Genomic DNA, 19,001 nt, shown 5'->3' with positions numbered 1-19,001 from the left:
GCACTTGGGCACCCAAATTCTGTGTTGCCTCAATGCAAATAACTGATCACAGAAATAATCACCTCTGTATTATTCATCAATTTAGGTTTAATACACTATAGCTATCTCATTTGAGGTGAGAGATAGATATATAATTAACACACCATTATAATATACTACATTTCTATATGTTATTTTATCTTTGTTGTGGTATTATGCTACAGATTTAGCTCATCTATCTGATTTTTCAAATTTTGTTGGTCATTGATCAAACAAGCGTTTAGATTTTGCAATATACATATACACTATATTGCCAAAAGTATTCACTCACCCATCCAAATAATCAGAATCAGTTGTGAGCGAATACTTTTGGCAATATAGTCTTATTTTCTTGGGCTCATTTGACTTAATGGTTGTTCCATTACCCAAATTGAAATGAGAACAACATTTGGCAATCATAGAGATATTTTCCAGATAATCAGAATTCTTGGAAAATATATAGATCAGGAAAGCTGTTAGGTCTTATTACTTTTTATATAACTTGCTGCAAGAGTTTCACAGAGATGCTACGCTGAATTCTTTCAAACTGAGTGCATGTAGGTTTATTCAGAGGTTGCATCCTATACCTATTTACTTAAGAAAATGTGATGCTGAAAGGAAAAGGGCTTGTTTTTGAATCGACATGTACAGGAAATTCCAATATATAAATTTGATTCTCTGCAACGAAGAATCGTGCATAACTTCAATGTACTTGAATCTTAATCATAATCATACCGCAGTTTATCGCCATTCGCCGCAACTGTTTCTAGGCATAAAGCAGTTAACTGCAGTGGGCTTGTAGACCCGATTCAAGGCGACGTTTTGAAACAGCCGAACAATTTGAAGAACACTGGACTTTCCTTACCTGCTTTGTTAGCAAAAAGTGAACTTTTTTGACTCTCTAAGCGACCCGTCCGTTACCCCGGTTCTATTGGCTGGCAGGATATCAGCTGATCTTTTCCCAGTCACTTTCAACATGGCGTCGGAGGTTTAAGCTGGAACGTGGACATTCGTTCTGGTTGCTTCTGCTATCCATAGGGGAGCCCATATCGTGGGCCTTTCTTTAATTCCACCCCCGATTCCTTGGGATATATTTTATAGTTCAACTCCGATTCCTTTGCCTGACGCTTGGCCTGATCCAGATAGTAGCAAAGACAGAAACGTTCGAGGTCGGTGTTACCTCCCTTCGAGAACCCCGGTTTCAGCCCGCCAGCTGCCTCACCTCCACGTATATTTGCAGTTGCATGCGAAGACTTTTGGAGGAATATAATGTTAGTCTACAGGTTATTGAAAATTACAGATTGGCTGTAAAGTAAGTGTAAAATTAATAGATCTAAAAGCATTTCAATTCTCTTATTTATATGCTATTCCGGTTACAATTAAGAAGATTCTTGGTGTCAAAATAAACTGTTTCTCAAAAGGTAGCAGTTAAATGCCCAGGCCACATCTCTGAGATTTGGTGGTGGTGGTCGTGGTGTGCCTCCAGTAATCAGCAATACTGATAGTATTTATCTAAATTGTAATTAAGCAATAGTATTGCAAAACTAAGTTTAAGATTATTTATCTGCAAAAGAAGAGATACAAACAAAGCATGCTCTTATTTTGTATGAAAAGCATAAAGTTCAGTGAGAAAGTTTGCCAGTGTACGCTCATTTTCTCACCCCTTACCTCCCCCCTCAATCTGTATATCAGGCCAGATAATTAAATTCAAGAGGCAAATTAATGACATTATAAACACAAAACCCCTTGGAGATGGGCTTTTGGATAAGAAAATAAGTCCCATTTCTGTTGTACCTTACAAAACGTGCTGTATGTGCTCCTGCTAAGTGATTATTATTATTATTATTGCTTTTAAGCTCTCAACCCTAGAGTTGCAAAAAACAGTTTGGAAAACTTGTTCTACCTGACATGGCTGTGAAAGGCTATACAGGTGAAACTTGAAAAATTAGAATATTGTGCAAAAGCTCATTTATTTCAGTAATGCATCTTAAAAGGTGAAACTAATATATGAGATGAGACTCATTACATGCAAAGCAAGATAGTTCAAGCCGTGATTTGTCATAATTGTGATTATTATGTCGTACAGCTCATGAAAACCCCAAATCCACCATCTCAGAAAATTAGACTATTACATGCAATCAATAAAACAAGGATTGTACATAGAACAATATCGGACCTCTGAAAAGTATAAGCATGCATATGTACTCAGTACTTGGTTTGGGCCCCTTTTGCAGCAATCACTGCCTCAACGCGGCATGGCATGGAAGCTATCAGCCTGTGGCATTGCTGAGGTGTTATGGAAGACCAGGATGCTTCAATAGCGGCCTTCAGCTCTTCCGCATTGTTCGGTCTCATATCTCTTATCTTTTGCCAAAAGCACCAAAAACTGGTTCAATGACTGTGGGATTACTGTGCTTGATTGGCCTCTCCATTCTTCCTCCATACTCTGGGTCCTTAGTTTCCAAATGAGATGTAAAAGTTGCTCTCATCAGAAAAGAGGACCTTGGACCACTGAGCAACAGGACTTTGGACCACTGTGCTTCATTAAGACCAGGGTCAACGCAGCTGTCTACCAGGAGATTTTGGAGTACTTCATGCTTCCTTCTGCAGATGAGATTTATGGGGATGCTGACTTCATTTTCCAGTTGCCCACACTGCCAAAAGCACCAAAACCTGGTTCAATGACTGTTGGATTACTTTGCTTGATTGGCAGAAGAGCTGAAGGCCGCTATTGAAGCATCCTGGTCTTCCATAACACCTCAGCAATGCCACAGGCTGATAGCTTCCATGCCATGCCGCGTTGAGGCAGTGATTGCTGCAAAAGGGGCCCAAACCAAGTACTGAGTACATATGCATGCTTATACTTTTCAGAGGTCCGATATTGTTCTATGTACAATCCTTGTTTTATTGATTGCATGTAATAGTCTAATTTTCTGAGATGGTGGATTTGGGGTTTTCATGAGCTGTACGCCATAATCATCACAATTATGACAAATCACAGCTTGAACTATCTTGCTTTGCATGTAATGAGTCTATCTCATATATTAGTTTCACCTTTTAAGTTGCATCACTGAAATAAATGAACTTTTGCACGCTATTCTAATTTTTCGAGTTTCACCTGTATGTACATGATACATAAATCCATGGATTATCCATTTTAGCCTATGTGTTGCAGGGATCTAGATCAGTGATGGCTAACCTTTTTGGCGCCGAGTGCCAAAATATAATGCACGCATGCCCTGCCCCGCGTGCCGCATCCCCGTGCATGCATCACAACCCCATGCGTGCACCCCAACACATGTGCGGATGACTCCCCTGCATGAGCCCCACCCTGTGCATGCGCACATAACCGGACACACGCACACCCTGCACATGCGTGCATCTCCCACGTGCTGCCCACTGCGCATGTGTGGCAGAGACCCGAAAACCAGCTGACCATCAGGAGGCACTCATGCATGTGCGGTGGAACTGAGCTGGGATGATGGCTCACGTGTCCGCAGAGAGGCCATCATGGGTCTAGATTAAAATTATGGTTTGGTGTGTCATGCAAACTTAGAAAATTGGTTTGATTAAACTGTTAAAGAAATCACAGTTCACTGGAATAAGTGCTACAGTAGGTGAATATAATATGAGATACTCTGTCCTTGGGAGATGTGTCTAAAGTCAGAGCAGGAGAGCTGAATTATAAATGTTTGGAAATTCAGAGTATTTGCAGTAAAATTATATTTCTTTTCTTTTCAGAGTATGCTTTAAAGAAACTGATGACAAATAAATGTATCTGAGGATTTGGTTGAGGCTTACCTTGCCTTCATATAGGAATGAAGCAACTTTAACTGCAATTTCATTCAGAAATCAATCTTTTAACAAAAGCATGGAGGGTAATCAGAATCAAGACATGGCAACAGATAGCTGTAATCTAGAGCAAAATATGGCTCAGTCACCTACAGTGAGTACAAGTGGTGACAACGAGTCAACAGAAAATGGTGAGAAAATAATCACAGAAGGAAAAGCAAAAGTGATTTTTCCAAATGCCAATGAAGTGTTCTATAACCCTGTCCAAGAGTTCAACAGAGACCTTACGTAAGTAGAGAATAGGGTGACTTCACAAACTGTTGGATGAATGAATGAAGTTGGAATGAAGTAATAATGGAAGAGTATTCCTTTGGTTTTTTGTGGGAGGGAAGAGGATATAGTTGGAGTAGCAAGTTGGAATTAATTTGGAATTGGATTTACACTGAAAATATTATCTGTACCTGAGAAAAAAAGGGATATTCTCCTATGATTAGCTTCAGAAGATATATTTCTTTGGGTTCTATCTTCCTTTTCTTAAGATCTTTTTCATCAGCAAAGGGGTTCTGTCTACCTTTCACTTTCTAAAAACTCTTGGGAGGAACTGCTACCTATTGTCACAGGCATCTTCAAGGGGACTGGCTATGTATTTGAGCATATCTACAACTTTTCCCTACTTAAAGATCTGATTTAGGAGTCCTTAATGTTCACTTTTCTTTTTCTTTGTATTTTTTTTTTGAAAGGAGGGCTCCAATTGCTATCAAATAGTAAAATGTGTTTGCTTAGATATTGTCATAATGCATAGGTTTAGCAAGTTCCAATTACGATTTTGTTTTTCACTTTTCAATGCAGTTTTTATTAATATGACAGTCTGTAGTCGTAATGTAAAAGCAACCATATGGGAAAATGTTCATTTAGTAAGGGTTAGGGTTAGGATTCTGAATTTCTGAAATGATTGATAGTTTAGGATACTGAACTGTATAATGATCTTTTGTAAAAGTCATGCATTCTTGAAAGGACTGTATGCACGTACAATAGAAAGGTAATCCTTTGTATATTGTGGCACATTAAACTTTGTAATATGCACTGTTTTTTTCACTTTTAGGTGTGCAGTTATTACTGAATTTGCTCGTCTGCAGCTTGCATCCAAAGGAATTAGGAGTGAGTGGCAATGCTTTCATCACTATTCCATCTAAGGTCCATCAGGTGAAAACGCAGATATATAAGAAGCAAAATGTAGATACCCACTTTTATTGTTTTGTAGTAATTCAGGTGGTGGGTTTTGTTTTCCTGCCTGCAAAGAAAGAATGTGTATACATTTTTAATAAATGTAATTAGGACTTAACAAGGCAGTATTTTGATTTTCTTCCTCAGGTTATTAGAAAAGGGGCTTTTTTAGTCGCTGTGAAGTGAAATAAGCAGACCCACTTTTAATTTTCAGGAACTGTCCCTAGAATAATAATATAGAATGTTTTAATCTTCTGTAATTTGATTCTTGATTTTTAGTTATTTTATAGTTTAAAAAAGAACATCTGCAGTTTACTTACATAATTGAAATTCCAAGTAGATTTTTGACAGTGTAATTCTCCATACACCTGTAAGCATGTTCAGGTTTTCAGTAGTGGTAAAATTAAACAAGAGGGGGCCTGGCAGTTATATTTATAGTGGGTTACTCTGATCAGGAGAAAACACCATTTCAAGGAGCTGAATATTTGATAATTACATAAAAAGATTTATGGACTAAACATTTGTTCAGACAAGATACCAAGGGTGTATTCATCTCAAAAAGATCCATTCATCTTTTTTCTCCAGTTGCAGTTCCTGGGGAAGAAAATACCTCTAAAGTGATTGTTGATCTCTCTGAAACGAGAAAAGATAACTTGGAAGAACTGAATTATAGAGATACTACAGATGAGGAGACTACTACAGTTGCAGAAATGAATGAAGTATGCCAGGTATTGTATCTATGTTTTCACATTGGGGTTTTGAGGGTGGATTGGATGAACCACTCCATTGGCCATTACCAGCCTGTTGTTGTCCAGATATATTTGACCTAAAGTTTCTATCATTGGCACAGTGGTTAGAATGCAGTATTGCAGGCAAACTATGCCCACTGTCAGGAGTTTGATCCTGGCCAGCTTATGATTGACTCAGCATTCCATCCTTTTGAAGTTGGTGAAATGAAGACCCAAATTGTGGGGAGGCAATATGCTGACATTGTAAAATGCTGAAAGAGTGCTGTGAAGGACTGTGGAATGGTATATAAGTGCTGTTGCTATTGCTATCATTCACAGCTATCATAATCTTTGTCTGTTCTTGGTGTGAGATTGCTTGCTTGCTTGCTTGCTCATTCATTCGTTATTTATACTTCTATCCTCCCACAATTCAGAGTCTCAATAGAATACATGGAATATAAAACCAAATAAACTATCAATGCAATAATAAAACAACCCAACCCACATTTTTGACCCTTAGCAACTATTTAAACTAGTCTCTGCAGTTTTCTTGGCAAGATTTTCTGAAGTGGCGTGCAAAAGGAGTATTGAAGTTGTTTGCACAGCTTGCCTGCAGCTCCCAGTTCCAACAGCCAATTTTGATGTGTAGATGAGCAGATAGCTTACTCTCTGCAATCCTTTCCTCTCCAATCTTTCTGTATTGCAAGGGGACTAAAAAGAAAAAAAATAACAAGTCAAGCACAGAAGAATGCATATTGATGGTCAATTACATGACTAAGGAGTGTTGCAAAGGTTGTAAATTGGCTATACATTTTTAAAATTTATATAAAAAATATATATTTTCAGCGTAATCGTAACTTTGAAAATTTTATGAAGAATAGTCAGTAAGCTAGGACTACCTGTATTACATAGTAAAGGTATGATCTATCTTTTCCCTGTACGAGCTTATGAAGGCATACAGTTTACCCTTAAATGGAACACAAGAAGGATATAACAAAATAAAAGACATTTATAAAAAATGTTTCCGAAATCTCATATACTCTCCCACAAAGACATTAGCACTTTTGATGAGATTTCATATGAAAACATTACATTCTAACATGATTTAGTTTACTCATGATTATATGACCATTTAATTTGGCTTGAAAAAACAATTAGACTTTGCACATGTCATTAAGTTGAACCTCCCTACACAGTGCTGACTATCAAGCTTTAATTTCAAGCTCTATGTTTTATTATACTTGCATCCTATAATTCAATATTACCCTAATGAATATGTGCATTTTAAAATATAAAAATAAAAACAGTACAGTTAACAATCGGGATAATTCATATTGCCTGAGCTAACGATTAAAAACATGATGTAAATAATGGGTTTTTGGCCATGTTCCTGAACCCTACGAGAGTGTGGCTTACCGCTTCTCCTTGGGAGTTGCTTTGATAGCCTGGGAACCATACAAGAAGAGGCCTTTCCTTCATGGCTGTACTGGGATCTTCAGAGTAGCTATTTGAGGCAGTGACCTATGTCTGTCTACTGAGTAATATAAGTCTGGTCTGGATCAGAGGCCTTCTTCACTATCATGACATATTGTTGCAGCATGTGTTATATAAACATGAATGAAATAACCTATTCTTTACAACTTCTAGGATTTGACTGATCACCCTTTGTGGGGCTTTAAACATTCTTTTGAAGTAAAGAATCTAGGACTTTGGATTAGTTGCTCATTTCAGCAGAGGTTGAAGCATTCAGAGGGTCCGCTGTAAGATATGATGCAAACTTCTGTATTGTTTTGAGCATGGAAAGTGCTTGAACACCACAAAACACTTAGGAAAGACACATTCTGAACATGTCTATTTGACATTCTTGAAACTGCCAGGGCCACTTTAGAAGTGGAAGCAGGGGTGATTCCCATAGTTTCAAGTCAAATGTTGAGCTTTTTGAAGTTAGTTCCAAAATTTATTTCAGTTTTTCTTTTAACATTTTTTTCCCTGCCTTTTACAGGAGGGACTCCAAATCCTGGAAGCTCTGGCTGCTTCTGGACTGCGTTCCATCCGGTTTGCAAAGGAAGTGCCTGGCATTCGCAGTGTGGTAGCTAATGATAATTCCTCTAAGGCTGTTGAGTTCATCACCCAAAACATTAAGCTCAATGGCGTGGAACACCTGGTGACCCCAAGCTTGTCAGATGCTCGGTTAGTAAACTTCTACACAAGAGAAGGATTTCTTTCTTTCTTTTTAATCCGCTTGACCATTTAACATTCTGAAACATAGCTGATAAACTTTTCCTTTGCAAAGGAAATAGAATTTTTGTAACAAATGGGAATTAAAGAAAGACAAGCAGCTTAGATTTCACTTAGCCACTTTGACTTATGATTTTTAATATGGAATAGTATTATTCAGTGAGTCTTGGGGAATGATAATAATACAGGGTGGATAAAAATTGATGCTTTTTTAAATCAGATTTTTTTATATTTAAATCAATTTTTTTAATTTAAATTGGTTTTTTATTTTTATCAAATTTATTTTAATAAAATGCCTTTGTAGTAAAACTCTATCTAAATATAGTTTTCTATTTAAGATACATTAATAATTTAGTTTATTCAGCATGAAATGGAGCTTAGTTATGTAGCATGAGGCTGTTATATTCTGCAATATTAGGACTATCAATGAGTCAACGACGGGTCAGAGAAAGAGCCAGGGAGTGGGACAGAGATGACAATTGCTCTTTAAAAAATATGATTTAAATTGACTTGATTTAAATCAAGCCATTTTACTAGTGATTTGAAATGGGCTTCAGTGCCCATTTCAAGCAGAACCGCTCATCTTTCTCTCTGGTGCAAAGCCAGCTCGCCCTCCTGTGGCACACCTTGGGAAGCGCACAAGCATCTCCTATAACAGGGCTGGTACCTTTGGCAAGCCAAATGACTATTATTCTATATAGTACACTATTGCAATAGGATTGTGGTCTCTTGGCTACTGCAACAATACGATATGCTAATAATAATAGGTATATGCTACTCTTAAAATCAGGAAGATTATATGATTTGATGCTGAATTGCCACTTGTGTAATCTGGGAAGAGAGCTGAATCACTGGTGATATACAGGTCCTGTACTTCAACTGCATTTCTAATTATCCCATTCTTTAGTTCAGTCATCAGGGCACAATGTCTGTGCATTGCTTAAAAAATAAGAATACACAAAGGACTTAATTTTCCAGAATTTCCATCTCTTTCTGATCTTGTGCCAGCTGAAAACAGCCTTCCCTTATTGAGCAAATTATCCATCTACTCCCCTCTTCTTCTATGGAATTAAGCTGGATAAACATCTCTGACTTCCATTAGATATGTATTTGTTGGCCTAATCTTTTAGTGATGTGGAATCATTTAATGGGCGTGCCTCGTAGTGAAAACAATATATGAGCAGCCAGCCAGCTAAGGAAAATAGCTGACCCTCCATTTTAGGTGCAGTTTTCTGTGTATGCCAAATGCTTTAGCATAGAGAAGGATTGAGCTTCCTTTTCAACAGAAGTCCACATCTACTGTTTCTTAGAATTTCCTGCTTCCTCCTTTCTAGCTGTCAGAGGTACCATACCTAATCACTGTCTGTCAACCTCTCTCTCTTTCTCTCTCTCTCTCTTTTTTGGGCAGGATGCTGCTATATCGCAAAAAGGCAGCTAAAGAATTCTTTGATGTTATTGACCTGGATCCGTATGGCAGCCCTTCTGGTTTCTTGGATGCCGTGGTGCAGTGCGTAAGGGATGGAGGTGGGTTGGTGGTTTCTTTCAGCTCTAGGCATTGTTATTAATAATGAAAAAGAGGCTGCTCAGAATACTGGCTTTTTTTCCCCTCCAGATAATTTTCTTGATAAACGTTTCCACTTTTTTTTTAAACCGCAAACTGAAATAAGAACATGGATTTCACATTGTAACATTTGTTTTCTAAAATGGGGTATTTCTTTAGCCATATCTTGACTCCTGCTCAGTAGGAAATAGTGATGTTCCAAAGGTTATAAACTATCCCAAGAATGATTGAGACATATATTTATTTATTATTATTTTTATCCCATCTTTTTAACTTTATAAATAACTCCAGGCAGCAAGCATACACAATACTCTTCCTTCCTCCTGTTTTCCACACAACAACCACCATAGGAGGGGGGTTGGGCTGAAAGTGACTAGCCTACAGTCACCAAGGCAGCTTTCGTGGCCAAGGCAGGACTAGAACTCAATCTCCTGGTAGTAGCCTAGTGCTTTAACCACCAGGTCCATGATGGCAAACCTATGGCATGTGTGCCAGAGGTGGCATACAGAGCCCTCTATGTGGGCACACATGCAATTGCCAGGTTCTCTGCTGGTTTCCGGTGCACACATGCCCACTGGCCAGCTGGTCTTTGTGGGTGCTGGAGCACTGGAAAACGGGCCGTTCAGTGAGCATTTCCACACCGTTTTGGGTCTGGTGTTTGGGCTGAAAATGCCCCCCAAATGGCCTGAAATGCAGCCTGAAAATGGCCCAAAACCCAGCCTGAAACAGCCCAGAAAATGGCTTGAAAACGGTCTGAAAAACAGCGCACAAAATGGTATAAAAACAGGCATGAGCACACTGGCCAGCTGCTCTTCAGGGTTCCGGTGCTCTGGCGTGTGGCACGCACACATGCACCTGCGTTCCGGTTTGGGCACTCGGTGCCGAAAAGGTTCGACATCACTGCACTAGGCCAAACAAGCTCTCAGAGTGAACATTACCTAGTGAAAAGAAAAATAACCCAGGACTCTAGAATCTGGAATCGGGCTTGAGGCTTTTCATACTGGCAAATGATACTGCTGTCAGATATGTCCCTCTTAATATAAGCACCTGTAAGGCAAACTGGCTAATTCTATTTATGTTGTAGGAAGAGTATCCCCTTTTGGGGAGAGAAGTAAGTAGAATTGCATTGGCTCAGCCGTGGGCAGGCCTAGAGCGAAGCCTCCGGCACACGCTTGTTGATTCTTCCTGTCTGTTCCTCCTTAGCGCCTTAGGAATGTTTGGGAGAAATGTTGGTTTGCATTTTTTTCTACAATTTGCCTCCAACAGGTCTGCTGTGTGTTACATGCACTGACATGGCTGTATTGGCTGGGAAATTGGGCGAAACATGTTACAGCAAATATGGAGGGGTGTCAATCGGCACCACCTACTGTCATGAGATGGTGAGTAGGAGGGAGTGCCAGGCAATGAGATGCTTACGTTCTATTGCCATCTTTTTACCCCTTGTTATTCTGCTCAAAAGGAAATTAATAAAAGGTCTTAGGTATCTTCTGTAAAGTTAGCCATATTGTGCCAGCACCCAAAGGCAAAAGGAACCTCTGCTGTCCTTTTCCTTTCAGGCTCTTCGAATTATCCTGCACAGCCTGGATCTTCGTGCCAACTGCTACCAGCGCTATATTGTTCCCCTGTTGTCTGTCAGTGTGGACTTTTACATCCGTGTGTTTGTTCGAGTATTCAGCGGACCATCCAAGGTCAAAGCTTCTGCTAGGTGAGAACCTGCTCAAGATGGCATTTTGCTTTTTCTGCTGTGTTTTCCCTGCGTAGGAAAAGAATTCAGACCGCCTGCTTGCTTTCTAACTGTTCCCCGTTCGTTGCATTCAGAAGGAGGATGCCCGATATAGCCGGCGTGACTCAAGACCAATATCTGGACATTTCCTTCTTTGTTTGCCCTTTCTCTAGCTTCTCTAGCAACTCTTCTTTTCTTTCTCTTGGCAGCAAACAGGCCTTGGTTTATAACTGTGTGGGCTGTGGATCATTTCATATCCAGAGACTTGGCAAGATGGTCGGCGATGGGAAAAAGTAAGAGTTCTTTTTTATAGTTTGGAAAGCCGTTTCCTTCATTCTGCTGCCTAAATCACTTTTGGAGTATACATTTTTTTTTCTGCTAGATATTTTCTCCTGCACTGATCATAGCGGAAAACTAATTTCCCATTTTAATAAGTATTGCTCTTTTAATTGGAACTGCTAGTTGCTCCTCACTTTTCTTTTCCCCTTGAATTTTGAAATAAAATAAAATAAAAATTATCTCCACGCATCTTATCAGAAAGTCATGAGCTGAGAAATTAAAAATATGAACACGTACACAGAAAGAGATATCTGTTTATTGGAAGTCCAAAAACTATTGAGTACTTTATTTGTCCAAGAGGAAGATCTCATATTTAAGATAATCCTACAAAGAGAGGGAGGGAGGGAGCGAGGGAGAGAGAGAGAGAGAGAATTACATAAACAAACATTCTCATTGGAAAATATGGCTTCTCATTTCCTGCCTCTCAGCATTAGAAATTGCCTTCTCTTTTCTCCAGTCGAATGTTGCTGCTGAGAATTCAGAGGTTTAACTCTGAACTCTGATGTTGCCTGTCTATCTCTGATGCTTGATCTATATTCTGCTAGAGAAGAGATACCTACGGGGCCATTGGCCTTGGACTTTTAGACAACCTGTGCTTGTAACATAAAGGAATCTTTGATAAACGGGGGAAGCAAACCCATCTGTTATTTTGATCTGGCTTCTCTTCTGCATAACCCCACAGCTTCAACTATAAGGCTGCTTGTGGCCCCCCTGTAGGTCCATCCTGTGAACATTGCCATCAGCACCACCAGGTGAGCCGGGACAATATGTAGCCTCATGACTTGCCTTGCATCAGGGGTGTCAAACTCACTGCCCGTGGGCCGGATGCATCATGCACTGGCCACGCCCACCCCATTTAGCGAAGGGGACAAAAGTCACGCTACATCACATGACGGTAACGTGACAATGCGAGTTTGATACCCCTGCCTTACATGCCCTTGGAGAAGTGATTTTTCCCAAGCCTGATATTTCCTCCTCCTCCTCCTCCTCCTCCTCCTCCTCCTCCTCCTCCTCCTCCTCCTCCTCCTCCTCCTGCAGCTGGCTGGCCCCATGTGGGCAGCACCGCTTCATGATTTGGGTTTTGTCCAGCGAGTTTTGTCAGCAGTTGAGAGTAACCCAGGCCGCTTTCAGACAAATCAACGGCTACAGGGCATCCTGAGCATGGTGATGGAGGTGAGTATTGATGGCTGTTGGCAGAGTGAATAGGGTGATTCTCTTTTCAGATCAAACCCTCCCTCCCCGCAGAACGTGTCATCAAGTAGTAAAGTAGTGGAGAGCTAGCCAGCTGATCATCAGGTTTTGCAGGCAGCATTGCTCCGTTCAGTCTTAAGACAGCCTTTCCCATTGCAAGGCACCAATGTTCAAGCCATTCAAGTCTGGGTCCTTGCAAGGCTATTGACATATTTTTTTTATGAGACAATTGTAATAGTGAATACGCTGTCCTAAAAGGGAACCTCTTATAGCAGGCTTAAAAAGTGCCTTATGAATGGATCATTTCTTGAAAGCAGATGATGACTAAAACATGGTTGCAGTAATAGATAGGCTGTCAAGATTCCAAAATTGCTGAAGCTCCAAAATGGCTTCGGTCAGGTCAGCTTCAGGGTTGACATATGCCTCTTCTCTAACCTCACTAGAATAACTTCCCTGTATAATCGGAATCTGCTTTCCTCTGCATATAGGAGCTACCTGATGTCCCTCTCTATTATACCCTTGATAAACTCAGTAAAACCATCCACTCTAATAGTCCTTCTCTACTACAGTTCAGGTAAGATGAACTTACTAATTTGCACCAAGATCTTGTATTTAACTTTAAAAAGGAATATCCTAAAATAGGCTGTGAATATGGTGATAGACAGGATTTCCTTGCAATTGCTTAGTAAAGCCAAAGTTTGAATGCCATTGTGATATTGAGGAGATAATGGCTTTTTTTTTTTCTGGTAGTCCTACCAATAGTGATGCATTCATCAGGAGCTTGCTAAGAGACTCGCTGTTGTTTTTAGTAAGTTATCTGGTCTTGTGAATCTTTGAATCTTTTCAAACATAAGCAGGATAGTCGTCACATGCAGATGACTCAGGCCCCATTGCCTGACAAACATGGTGTTTAAAAGATTCCTTCTCCAAGACTTTGATTAACTCAAGGATAAATTTTGATTTGGGTGATTTGAATTATGATGCAGTCATAATTCAACTGGTGATGCAGTGGTTAGAATGCAGTACTGCAGGATACTTCTGCTGACTGCCGGCTGCCAACTGCCAGGAGTTCGATCCTGACCAGCTCAAGGTTGACTCAGCCTTCCATCGTTCCAAGGTCGGTAAAATGAGGTCCCAGATTGTTGGAGGCAATATGCTGACTCTATAAACCACTTAGAGAGGGCTGTCAAAGCACTGTGAAGTGATATATAAGTCTAAGTGCTATTGCTATTGCTATTGCAAATACAGCTGCTCAGGGTCTGCAGAGTGATATGTCATGTGATTTTAAGGATATAGAAAGAGCACATTTCATAGGAAAGTAGAGAAGAAGTTGTAAAAAAAAAAACACAAGCTACGGCATTTAAATGTACAGTATAGAAAAAATAGATTTGACCAAATTGGAGTCTCGTGTTTAGATGATTGTACCAATTTTCCTACTGACTCAAACAGAACGTTGACCTGCCCCAATGGATGTTGGGGGCTCTGCAAATCTTTTTCCATAGGGAATTTAGGGCATGTTTTAATATAAGCCTTCTCTGGATTCTTTTTCAGATCAGCTCTCCTTCACGCTGGCTACCAAGTGTCGCTTTCTCATGCCTGTAAGAATGCTATCAAAACAGATGCACCATCATCTGTGCTTTGGGACATTATGCGCTGCTGGGTGAGCAATGGTCTTAACTTTCATGTAAGGGAGCTTTCATTTTGGCTCTTGACACTATATAACAACTATGGGGGCCTCTTTAAGGCTATTCCAGGCATCAAGATTCTCACAGAGGTAATTTCTGGTTTCTCCTCTTCCCTAGTTTTTAGGCAAAGCCAATTGGCTTAAACTTACTTTCTTTCTGCAAAATTTCATAAAGGTTCAGTGTAAGGTAGCCCTAAAAGATTTGAAAAAAAACACAACAACAACCCGAGACATCCATCCTACAGTTGGTTGCCTTTGCTCTTGGTATACACTCTTCCTCTAGCTCAGGGCTATACATTCCCGGCCCGTGGGCTGGATTCGTCACACGCTGGCCACGCCCATGCACTTTTAGCAAAGGGGGAAAAAGTGGTGACATGTCACGTGATGACGCGAGTTTGACACCCCTGCTCTAGTCTCTTTTTTTAGATTAAACTGCTGTTCCTTCTCTTCCTTCTGCCCATCCCCACTTGCAGGAGCAACTCAACCCTGTGAAACGAGAGCGCCTTTCAGAGCACAGCCCGGCTGCTCACATCCTTTCCATGGAACCCAAGTAGGTGATGGTCAATGTTCCCTCTAAGGTGTGCGGCTGCGCGGCCGCGCAGGTGGCAAGAAAACACCGCGCAGCAGTTTTCAACTGCCGCGCAGTGATTTCTATTGCCACAGGCTCCGGAAGCTGGGGAGGTCCTTCGCAGGCAGCTAGAACGGGCTGCCCGCAAAGGACTTCCCCAGACTTGCTTTGAGGAGCACGGGGTGACTGAGGGTAGTTGTGAAGCCCCAAAGCCCCCGCCGCAACCGGAAGAACTGCTGCCACCTCCTCCTCATCTAACAGCACTGCCGGATTTGGCGCCCAGCGCTGCGACTAACTTGAAGCCGGCAAAGCTCCAGCCGGCATCCTCGCGTGTGGCAACGCCGCCTCCCCTCCGCTTGGAGCACATGAGCTCAGCGCTGGGTTACCCCTACCCCCTCCTCCTCCTCCTCCGTGCTTTTGAGGAGCCATGAGGCTGCAGGAGCCAGTAGGAAGGTGGGGGGGGGAGCAGGGGAAAAAAAGCCTCATGGCTCCTCAAAAGCACGGAAGAGGAGGAGGGGGCAGAGGTAACGCGGCGCTGAGCTCAGCTGCAAATCTGGTGGTGCTGTTGGAGGAGGAGGAGGTAGCAGCAGTTATTCTGGTGGCAACTCGTCGGCATCTTCAGCAGCAGCACTGCCCACGATGAAGAAACCAAAGATGGAGCAGATCCAGGCAGATGACGTCGCTGCAACATGACTGGAGGAGGAATTCTGGGAGTTGAAGTCCACAAGTCTTAAAGCTGTCAGGTTTGAAGACCTCTGCGTTTTTTTTTCTAAAGGGTTAGGGGTGCAAGGGTCTTGCAACTTGACAGCTTTAAGACTTGTATGCTTCAAATGCCAGAGTTCCTGAGCCAACAGGACTGGAGGAGGAATTCTGGGAGTTGAAGTCCACAAGTCTTAAAGCTGTCAGATTTGAAGACCCCTGTGGTTTTCCCCCCTAAAGGATTAGGGGTGCAAGGATCTTGTAACTTGACAGCTTTAAGACTTCCATGCTTCAAATGCCAGAGTTCCTGAGCCAACAGGACTGGAGGAGGAATTCTGGGAGTTGAAGTCCACAAGTCTTAAAGCTGTCAGATTTGAAGACCCCTGGGGTTTTTTCCCCTAAAGGATTAGGGGTGCAAGGATCTTGTAACTTGACAGCTTTAAGACTTCCATGCTTCAAATGCCAGAGTTCCTGAGCCAACATGACTGGAGGAGGAATTCTGGGAATTGAAGTCCACAAGTCTTAAAAGCTGTCAAGTTTGAACAGCCCTGGGTTTTTTTTCCCTAAAGGATTAGGGGTACAAGGGTCTTGTAACTTGACAGTTTTAAGACTTGCGTGCTTCAAATGCCAGAGTTTCTGAGCCAACATTTTGGTTGCTAAGCAGGAGCGTTGTTAAGTGATACTGATATTATTTGAATTAAGCGGGTACCTTGAAGAAACATAACTTTTGAGTTTCAAATAATACTGATTTCGTTGTCTTAGGTGACATCTGTGAAAAAAATTCAGGTGCTCAGGCATGAAAATGTGCCGCTCAAACACTATACTTTTCTGCTCACATTGAAAAAAAATTAGAGGGAACATTGTTGATGGTCACATGGGTAGAACTGGGCTTGAGACGAGCCAATGTGGGTTTGGAGCTGAGAAACACATTTCTTGAGGTGCAGGGTATGAAAAACTTGCATGTTTTGAAGGCAGAAATCTAAAGTTTCTGAAGGCAAAAAAGAAGCAAACAAAAAAGAGCCTCTCTTTGACGGAGATGGCTGGTTAAGAAGTTTGATAAATAAAAATTAAGTAATAACACAAAATAAAAAAAATAACATTAAAAAGACATACATACATACTTACATACAGGGAGGATGGCAGTAGAGGGAGGAGAATCTCCCAAGAGGGTTATTTTGAAGCGGTTTCTTTGCAGAGAAAAATGTAAGATAACTGAATGCTCTCACCACTGGCAGAACCTACTAAAAAGGTTCCTATGGGCTAGAATTCCATCACACGTTCTAATCTGCCCCTTATTCTGACTTTCTATAAATTGTATACAGGTTGCAGGCATCCTTTACCGTCCGAGCAGATGCTAATCCTAAATCACGAAAACAGAAACTCCGGCGGTTCCAGATGAACCCAGAGCCCTTCTGGGGGCCCAAAGCAAGAGCAAAAGCCGGGTAAAGGGATTTAAAAGGACTCATGGGGTGCTGGGAGGAAATCAGAACATCCAGATATAAAACTCTGGGATTACATCTGGGATATTTGAAGGGGGGAAAAAGAGTTCTGTTTCTTCGTTGTAAAACTGATGCCAGATGTATTGTTTGGGCTGCAAATTGTGGTCTTGTTAATATAACTTTTGTCTCGGAAGATTGGGTGGCAAAGGACATAGCTAGTATCTTCCTCTGCATCTTGACTCCCTTCTCAGAAAATAAAAAAAGCTTATGCACATCCCATAGCTGTAGCTCAGACCCTTGGCTGATGGTACCATTACCTCTCCTTGCTGGGTGCAACCTAATCATAGCAGGAGTTGTAGGCGAGTCCTCTTGGGTGCAGAAGCAAGTGGATGCCTTGCCACTTACCGCTCAATTTTTTTATAGGGTTTGCTGCAGCTTTCCATTATGAGCCTTTCTGGTGTCTCATTAAAACCAAAGGGCAGCTGCCTTGGTTCATGCCTAATTATTTTTCTGGGTTAGGGGTGGGATTTCCTCCTGTCTGCAGGAAAAGAGAAAGTTACATCAGAACAAGAGGAAAGTGTGTGCAGAAGGGAATGACGATTCTCACCTAAAAAACTTTCCATGCAAAAGGTTCCGGCAGGTAAGTGGCTCGAATTACTCTGTGTAGTAAGAAACTAGTTAAAGACCCATGAAAGGAGACGGGCAGCATCTTTTTGAATTCCGTTTATTGTGAAAGCACAGGTCCAGGAAGAAATGCGATTGGCATGTGATAGAAAAGGATTGTGGCACAAAAATCTCATTGAAGACCTATTTTTGATTTCTATATGTAAAAATACTGAAGATAACGTATTGAAGATAGCATAGTCTAGTCCCGAGAAGTGCTGAGTGCTTTATCTAGGCAGGTGTTTTGGGTTTTTTTAGCAATCAGCCACTCATGTAAATAATATAGGCTGGTTTAGGTGCAAGAATATAAAATGTCTTCAATAAGTTGTTTCCAATGAATGCCATTTTCCTTCCCAGGGTGACTGTACCTTAGGGGACAACTGCTGCTACTCTCACGAGACACAGAAAGAGTGAAGCAACATAACAGTAGTGTGACATGAGTCCGGAATGCTTGGTGGGATTTTTATTTTTGCATTTATAGGCAATCTTTATATTTTAACGACTGTCGAAATGTGCATGCAAATTAAATACGATTCTCTTTTGATGATGCTTGGATTTGTGATTGTTTAATACTGATAAGAATTGTCATTTTGATTCGTTAGCATTTTCGTAGGGCGTGGATTAACAATATCGAAGAACCAGTTCAGCTTCAAGTAGAACAGCAGAGAACAAATTTACATATGGTCGTCTTTCCACTTAAAAAAAAAAACACTTCTATCTGCACCAGCCTGCATGCAGAAAACCCCAGGGCTGAGGCATTTTTATGTGAAACTTTTTATATATATATTGGCAGGCAAGATTAGTAATACTGGTTAAGACTGAGCAGTGATACGACTTGGTGTAAGGCAGCTTCCTGTGATTGGCAGAAATATACTTCAGGCTATATGGTTTTCTTTCATCATATATATAGTTCTGGCCAAAATGTGAGGATAGGAGTCCCACAATCCCTCCTCCCCATTTATATGAGCCTATTCACTGCTATTTTCAAACTGATAATACATTTCCCAATAAAGCTACAATGAAGTAGCAAGTTAAATGTCCTTGGTGCTCTCTGAATTCGGTTATTTTCTTACAGACATTTCATTAGCCCAAACCAGGTAACATCATCTGACTAGCACTGTTGATGTTATCAAG

The 19,001-nt window shown here is 41.0% G+C and overlaps 1 protein-coding gene across 1 annotated transcript; it reads left to right on the top strand.

Annotated features, from left to right (window-relative positions):
• Positions 1 to 980: 980 nt before the first annotated feature.
• Positions 981 to 18,411, top strand: TRMT1 (tRNA methyltransferase 1). The gene is made up of 17 exons (XM_081938944.1): positions 981 to 1,330; positions 3,760 to 4,098; positions 4,913 to 4,968; positions 5,620 to 5,762; positions 7,765 to 7,952; positions 9,409 to 9,524; positions 10,828 to 10,940; positions 11,118 to 11,266; positions 11,494 to 11,577; positions 12,306 to 12,375; positions 12,662 to 12,796; positions 13,303 to 13,388; positions 14,366 to 14,474; positions 14,972 to 15,048; positions 17,088 to 17,207; positions 17,724 to 17,844; positions 18,225 to 18,411. The coding sequence occupies exons 2-17, from the start codon at positions 3,791 to 3,793 to the stop codon at positions 18,279 to 18,281; spliced, it is 1,932 nt and encodes a 643-aa protein (XP_081795070.1). The 5' UTR covers positions 981 to 1,330; positions 3,760 to 3,790; the 3' UTR covers positions 18,282 to 18,411.
• Positions 18,412 to 19,001: the final 590 nt, after the last annotated feature.

This window comes from Natrix helvetica (genome assembly GCF_964273705.1).
Source record: "Natrix helvetica genome assembly, chromosome: 1".
NCBI classification, from domain to species: domain Eukaryota; kingdom Metazoa; phylum Chordata; class Lepidosauria; order Squamata; family Natricidae; genus Natrix; species Natrix helvetica.
Note: the sequence above shows the minus strand (reverse complement) of the source record. Positions and strands in the feature narration are given on the sequence as shown.